This window comes from Acanthochromis polyacanthus, chromosome 6, assembly GCF_021347895.1.
Source record: "Acanthochromis polyacanthus isolate Apoly-LR-REF ecotype Palm Island chromosome 6, KAUST_Apoly_ChrSc, whole genome shotgun sequence".
NCBI classification, from domain to species: Eukaryota; Metazoa; Chordata; class Actinopteri; family Pomacentridae; genus Acanthochromis; species Acanthochromis polyacanthus.
Genome location: NC_067118.1, coordinates 36265277 through 36272242, shown reverse-complemented (window position 1 = coordinate 36272242; position 6966 = coordinate 36265277). Strand labels below are relative to the sequence as shown.

Genomic DNA, 6966 nt, shown 5'->3' with positions numbered 1-6966 from the left:
TAGTTGTTGGTGAGCTGGGGAACGTCAATTGTTTTATTGCCCTCACAGAAGAGAGACCATAAACGCATTCTTACCACCTACACCCTCCCCCAGTTCTCTGCAAAAGCATGGAAATTGCTCGCATGCCCTGATAATTCAAATGGAACCTTATTAAGGGATGTTTAGGGAAACAGAGACTGAGATAAACAAATAAATGCCCAAATATCTCAATCCTCGTACAAGAGAAGCGGATGGGAGCTTGTAGTTGTTGCAGCCTGTATGTCTGCAGTGGTGTTGTGAAATAAAAACTGAGCACAGAACACACAGACACACACACACAGACTCACACACAATCACTCACACAGTAACTCCAGTTGAGGTTTCTGCATTCTGTGTACGTAAATGGATTAAATGTTTCCGAGTTGCTCTCTTTTAAGACACATTTGGACCTGATTCCACGTGTTTTAATCCAATCTCATTCTCCCTTTCTATGTGATCACTGTATTCTGAATGACATTGGCCACATCCTGCATCGTGCTTTCTCCTTTAAACGCCACATGCTCTTCAAACTAAAGCCAAAGACAGAAAGAAAAAAAAACTTCCAATCCAGCCAAGCTGCGTATATAGTGTGTCACTCCAAGTCTACGTTGTGTTTATCGGCATTTAGCACTAATGTTCAAGCTCTGAGCTAAAAGCTACAGTTTCTCCTCAACTCCTGCCTCTCAATTGGTGGAGAACGGTCAGCTGACATTGTCATATTGTCTCTCACCGAGCCAAGCCTCGGCTATAACACTCGGGTTTGTGCGTCTTAACCGGAGATTGGAAATTAATAATATTGAATCCTCAAAGTAGCCCACGGTCCAGTAAGAGAGGCAGAAAGTCGAGGGGGAAAAAAGAAGACCTTGGAGAAAGGTGTGGTTGTTTGACACACACACTCACCGGGAAGGAGATTTACTGAGAAGGAGATTGAAAAGAGACTCGATAAAGAAGTGGGGAGAGTTGGAGAGAGGGTTACCAGCAAGGTATGAATTCTTATTTCGCAAACCCGTCGCTCTCCTGCCATTTATCCGGTGGTCAAGATGTTTTGCCTAACGTGCCCCTGAACTCCACCACCTATGACACAGTGAGACATTTTTCGTCGTACGGTGCAGCTGTGACCCAGAATCGGATATATGCACCTTTCTACTCCCCTCAAGATAATGTCGTTTTTGGCTCTGGCAGGGCACAGTATGAGTATGGATCAAACGTGTTTCTTCAAGACAAAGACGTGCTGCCCAGCTGCAGGCAAACAAACATGGGACTCAATACACAAAGCCACATTGCTCAAGAGTACAGTCTGGATCAAGGAAGAGCAGGAGCTCAGGAGCAGAAAACTAACATCCCGATCTACCCGTGGATGCAGCGAATGAACTCACACAGCGGTGAGTTTTACTACGACAAATAAATTAAGGAAATGGGCCAGTTTTACGATATGTCTTACCAAGAGAGTAAGTTACTTTTTATGGCCCCCATAAAACATTACTGTATCCCCTCGACTTGTAGATGGGCCTTTGCATGTGCAAACAAACAGCTTTCATTTTAAGAATGATTTAGTGGTGATAATCAGCAGCGTTCAGACAGAAGCTGCATTAAGATGCTTTCATAATTTTAGCGAATAAAAACAAAAGCTGGTCTGTAAGAGGGGATTTGTCTTGCAGATAAAATGTGTTTATTTTACTTTGTGGGTTTAGATTACAATTAAGATTCTAACAACGAAGCCAAACTTGTGCTAAAGCGCCTTGAAGCATAATCACAGGCAGAGACATGCTTTATTCTCTCTTTCATGTTGGCTTCGCGTTGTGCACACGAGTTAAATTAGTGACTTCACTTTGTATCCCAGCAGGAGTCGGCTACGGGACAGACAGACGCAGAGGACGTCAGATATACTCTCGTTACCAAACGCTCGAGCTGGAGAAGGAATTTCATTTCAATCGCTACCTGACCAGGCGCAGACGCATCGAAATCGCCAACGCGCTTTGTTTAACGGAGCGCCAGATCAAAATCTGGTTTCAGAACCGACGCATGAAATGGAAGAAAGAGAGCAACCTGACCTCCACGGTGACTGGAAGTGAACAGACAGGAGCCTCTCAGGAGGAGGAACGCAATGGCGAAATGGAAGAAGGGAAGGATGAGGACAAGAAGAAAGAATAAAAGAAGTGTAGAGGATAAAAAAACAAACACACCGTGGTGACCATTAAAACCCAACATAACTACCTAAAAATCTATATGGACTTGAGAGCGACTTCACTGCATGATGCTACCCCGCAGCTCTCCCACTTTTATCTCATGTTGAGTTGAGGAGTGTTGAGCCTTAGAAATCCGAATTATTTCAACCACAGTATAACCCCCTTTTGTGACATTTGGGGCATTGAGTTTCTTTTTTTATTATTAACATTACTGCGATGTCACACTTGTATTGTGAAAATAAAAAGAAGTATTAATTTCTACGTTATTTCCTATACCAGGAAAATGTGTGTATTTACTCCCCTGCACCCCATCCATCACTGTGAACTCTGATCAACCCACTAAATACAGTGTTTGTCTGACTCTTACCCATTATTGTACATGCACATTCCCCGGGTGGAAAAAGGTAACCGGCCGGACACTTGATCACAGTAATAATCTACTACTTGAATTGTTCGCAAAAGAAGAAGAATAAGAAAAAAAGTGCCCTGCATTAACCTTCAAAGTTGCACGGAGAGTCTCCAGTCCACACACAAAACACAACTGAAATGCCTGTATATAATGAAAGTAACAGTATAATATGTAAATCCAGTGAACACTTATGTGCATTTAGCCGCTTCGATAGACGCTGCAGAACATACAATTGCGCTTAGCCCCCCTCCTCTCTACCTTTTTATTTTTATTTTGGATCATTCGACACAATAGGCTTCCTTGTGAGATAGATTTGTACACTAGTAATTCTTCACTTTTGTTTGAGAGTTACAGAGTCATGTTTTTGTCATAATTGTGTATCATGGAATAAAATATTTGTAAAACTTTCGCCTTCGTCTTGTGCGTTCTTGGACACATTGTATGCGTAAAAGCTGCTTTCTCAATTACGCACCAAAATCAGGTGGCTACATGAGAGTGGAAGTTACTTTTTAATGTCATAATGACCTTTTTGGTCAAGATAGTGTAAAATCAAATGGGGCACACATGTTCATTGACATTGCTGATTGGAGTGGGGTTAGAACTCTTAAATATTGGGTTGTTGACCTCCTGATTGGTATTGTTTGGTGCACAGGAATGAGATACAGTCCAGTATCTGATTAAACACTATATTAATCCCGTACGCATGGCTACCATGACATAAACTCCCAGCGACGCACAAGTTGTGTGCGTAAAGATATTTTCACCGAGTGAACGTTTGAAATTATTATTATTATTATTATTATTGTTATTATTATCGTTATTATTATTATTGTCTGGTGCCGGGCTCGCTGCATCAGGGGGCAGAGAGCTCTGGCCGGTCCTGACCGTCCTGCCCCATACCAGACACCAGATGACGCTCTTGTCTTACTGTCCTGCCCTTTTTTTTGCGCTAAAAGATCCCTGCCTGGTCCTCGACAACCAACAGCTCAAAGTTTACCGGACACGTTTCTCCTATTCATCAATATCCCCATTGAGTATCAAAGCCAATTTATGACTGGCCAACACGTGCACGTGATCCCACACAAATACCCCATATTTGGGCAGCGCACGTCGGATCAAGAATTAAAAAAAGATACCAAAGCGCACTCCACCTATAAATTCTGGATTATTTTTTTTAGTGCAGACAGCTCTGAATTTTCCAAAAGCGGCAACAAAGAAAAGCAATGATCAACAAAAACAAGGAAATAACCGCCACATACATCCAGCAGAGCCCTGTCTACTTTAAAGTGTCCGTGGTAGTTTGAAAATGAGCTCATATGTTGACATCTCCAGTCTCAGGCAAACAAGCGAGACAACTTCTAACACTATGTTTAGTTTCGATCTCTCTGGGCGCAGGTCCAGCCGCTATGAGGGTGTTAATGTGAACGGGATATTCTCTTGTCCCGTCCCCACGACCTCTGTTGAACGGGAGGAGATGAAAACTAGCCTGCGTGGCAACACGGATACTCCTCTCCCGTCAGGACCACAGATAACCATGGTCTCCAGTAGCTCGTCTGTGGACGCAAGCGGGCTCAACTACGGCAGCAGCAAGCTGCTGGGACGAGGGGCGGACAGGGACCCGGAGAGGAGCGCAAAATCCGGCGGCAACAAGAGCCAGGAGAGCGACAGAAACGCGGATAACACGCAGTCGGTGAAACGAAACACAAACGTGAGCCAGCGTCAGGACAGTGAGCAGCGGCCACAGATTTATCCATGGATGACAAAACTGCACATGAGCCACGGTAAAGTTTGCCTATTTTCTAAAGTGCGACTAAGATGCTTTCCCTTATTCACTCTTAACGCTGCAACACTTCTTTTCGCCCGTTTCAGTGTCCCTCTTGAGTTTTATAGGCCAAACGCAGGAAATAATAAAAACTCGCGGTCATAAATTTTATGACAAAGGCATCCATTGCTCGTAAACCTGCTCTGTTACGGTGAAGAGGTGATCTGTGGTGTGATTTATGGTGGTATAATTGGATAAGAGAACAAAACTGTGATAAAAAACTATGAAATAATATTACGGAATTCAACTCGTAAGTCGTACTTCTTAGCCTTGCTTCGTTTATAGTCTTAGTCGAGCCAGGCTACATGTTTTAACTCCATCAGACTGAGTTGAGACAGAAGCTTTAGCCTTAAATTGAACTCTGGGAAACACCAATGCCCTGACCCAATCGTGAACTTTTCACCTCTAAAACATTTCAATAGGCATGCTCCTTCGTGCTTTCAAACCATCGCTGCACTATTTAGGCTGCATCATGGACAGTGAGCACGTTTGCTGCAAAACAATAAGTAGCTGCTCTTGTTTAGTGTTGCCCCATATGCAAATGTCCGGCAGCACACAGCAGGGACATTATTTCAGTCCAAATGGACGGGCCTGTTGCTTTACCTAGCACGCCTGTTAATGCGTAAATATATCTGGAAAACATCACTTTTCTAATCTTTGCATTTTACACATCTGTTTATTCTCCCACCACATCACCTCCCTCTGTATAGAGCTGTTAGGCCGAGGCCAGTGTTTAGACGAGGGCCCACATATTATTAGTTATCACATTTTTACAGATTACAATAAGATTTATTAAGCCATCATTTAGTGTTTTTTATGTTTTGGTGGGAAAGAATAAAGAGGGCCCTCTCTCCGTTTTACACTGATATTTATAGGATCTAGTTAACCATCCTTATCAGCCTGATATAAATTTTTATTGCACAAATCCACTGTAAGTAATATCAGGTTAAATTAGGTTATATAAAGATATTTGATCTTTTAAATGAGGGTGGAAGGGGGATATAAATTAATAGATTTTCCTGCTTCAAATGCTTATTGTATGGACACCTCGATCTTATTTAATGTAATTTATTTGTTAGCCTTATCATTTCTATTTATTTACCCTATACAATGCTGCTGAAAGCTAACTCATTTTAATACCACTTTAGAATCGGAGGGTAAGCGATCCAGGACCAGTTACACCCGCTACCAGACTCTGGAGCTGGAGAAAGAGTTTCACTTCAACCGGTACCTGAGCCGCCGCAGGCGCATAGAGATCGCCCACACTCTGTGTCTAAACGAGAGGCAGATCAAAATCTGGTTCCAGAACAGACGAATGAAGTGGAAGAAGGACTCAAAGATCAAAGTGAAGGAGTAGAAGGTGCACCGGTGAAACGGGGTGCATGCAGCACGTTTTCAGCCCCACTCTGCACTGTGCTGGAGTGCCGCCTGACCTTCGGATGAACTGCTAGGAGCAATGACATCATGACACCGCTCTGTGTGCTTCATCACCAATTATGTGTCACTTGCTGCAGTTTGGGACCTAATGTATTGAATATCACTCACTTTGATCAATCGGTTTACATTTTTAAATTAATTTGCTGCCCATGCGATGATAACCTCAGTTTGCTGCACGAAGGAGAACGAGAGGTTGAGGGGGAGCTGGGTCCTTCACGCTGCGAGGCTTTGGTCTGCAGTGCACTGAGGGGAGCAAAAAAAAGCTGCACAATACACCAATAATCTATGTTCTTAATTAGGATAGTGGCGGCTGGGCATAGCCTGCATCATCTCCAGCTCTATATCACCATGTAATAAAACCTTAAGGTCAGTGAATCAAATAAAAGGCAAAAAATAATAATTCTGACAGCAAATAGTTCCTTCTCTCCCTCTTTACTTCTCTTTTTTTCCAAATCCCCCTGCAGTGTGTTGCAGTTAGCATATTGTTGAATGTGTGATGTGTCTCTGTGAGTGGACTTCATCCATGCTGTCTGTCATAATCTCTCTGTGGATCTAAATCATGATGTATACTTCAGTGACTGTATGTGAAAATATTGTAATGTGCAATGGAGCTATTTCTCTTCCCCTTTGTAAACTGAAGGTGCCTGGTTAACACAAGGCCTGGAATAACTGATAGATGGCCTGTTTTGTTGATTGTAACCAATAAAGTCTCATTAACAGTGAGGAAAATTCCTGTCACTGCACATTTTGTTTTCTTGTCTCCCATTCATGACAGTAGCTGGTGGATGAATACAGCTGTTTTATTTTTAGCACTACAAGCCTGCTGAATTAAACTGTTTATAGCATGCACGTCTTTTTTTTTCAAAGAATGGAGTTTATTTTTGCTTTTCTTAGCTGCTCTCGCTTCTGTAGCTTGGCTCGGAATCTACGGGATTTCATTGACTGACAAACGCGCTCTGAAGTTTAAGGCCCTCATAAAACTTTATTGCCCCGTTTCCACCGCTCCACCACAGGCTCACTCCGCTTCCTGTTTTGTCAGGGAAGGAAGGGACACACTGGGCTGTGATAACACTCGCCCACTACACAACACAGAT

At 42.9% G+C, this 6966-nt stretch overlaps 2 protein-coding genes across 3 annotated transcripts; both read left to right on the top strand.

Annotated features, from left to right (window-relative positions):
• The first annotated feature begins 715 nt into the window (after nt 1-715).
• Nucleotides 716-3021, top strand: hoxc6a (homeobox C6a). 2 transcript variants are annotated; one of them, XM_022211352.2, is made up of 2 exons: nt 716-1400; nt 1859-3021. In XM_022211352.2, the coding sequence occupies exons 1-2, from the start codon at nt 1004-1006 to the stop codon at nt 2167-2169; spliced, it is 708 nt and encodes a 235-aa protein (XP_022067044.1). In that variant the 5' UTR covers nt 716-1003; the 3' UTR covers nt 2170-3021. The 2 variants fall into 2 exon arrangements, with proteins under 2 accessions (XP_022067044.1, XP_022067045.1); XM_022211353.2 differs by having other exon boundaries at nt 717-1400; nt 1862-3021.
• A 713-nt stretch (nt 3022-3734) lies between these two features.
• On the top strand, nt 3735-6601 carry hoxc5a (homeobox C5a). Its single transcript, XM_022211347.2, has 2 exons — nt 3735-4394; nt 5584-6601. Exons 1-2 carry the CDS (start codon nt 3920-3922, stop codon nt 5790-5792), a joined length of 684 nt encoding a protein of 227 aa, XP_022067039.1. The 5' UTR covers nt 3735-3919; the 3' UTR covers nt 5793-6601.
• Nucleotides 6602-6966: the final 365 nt, after the last annotated feature.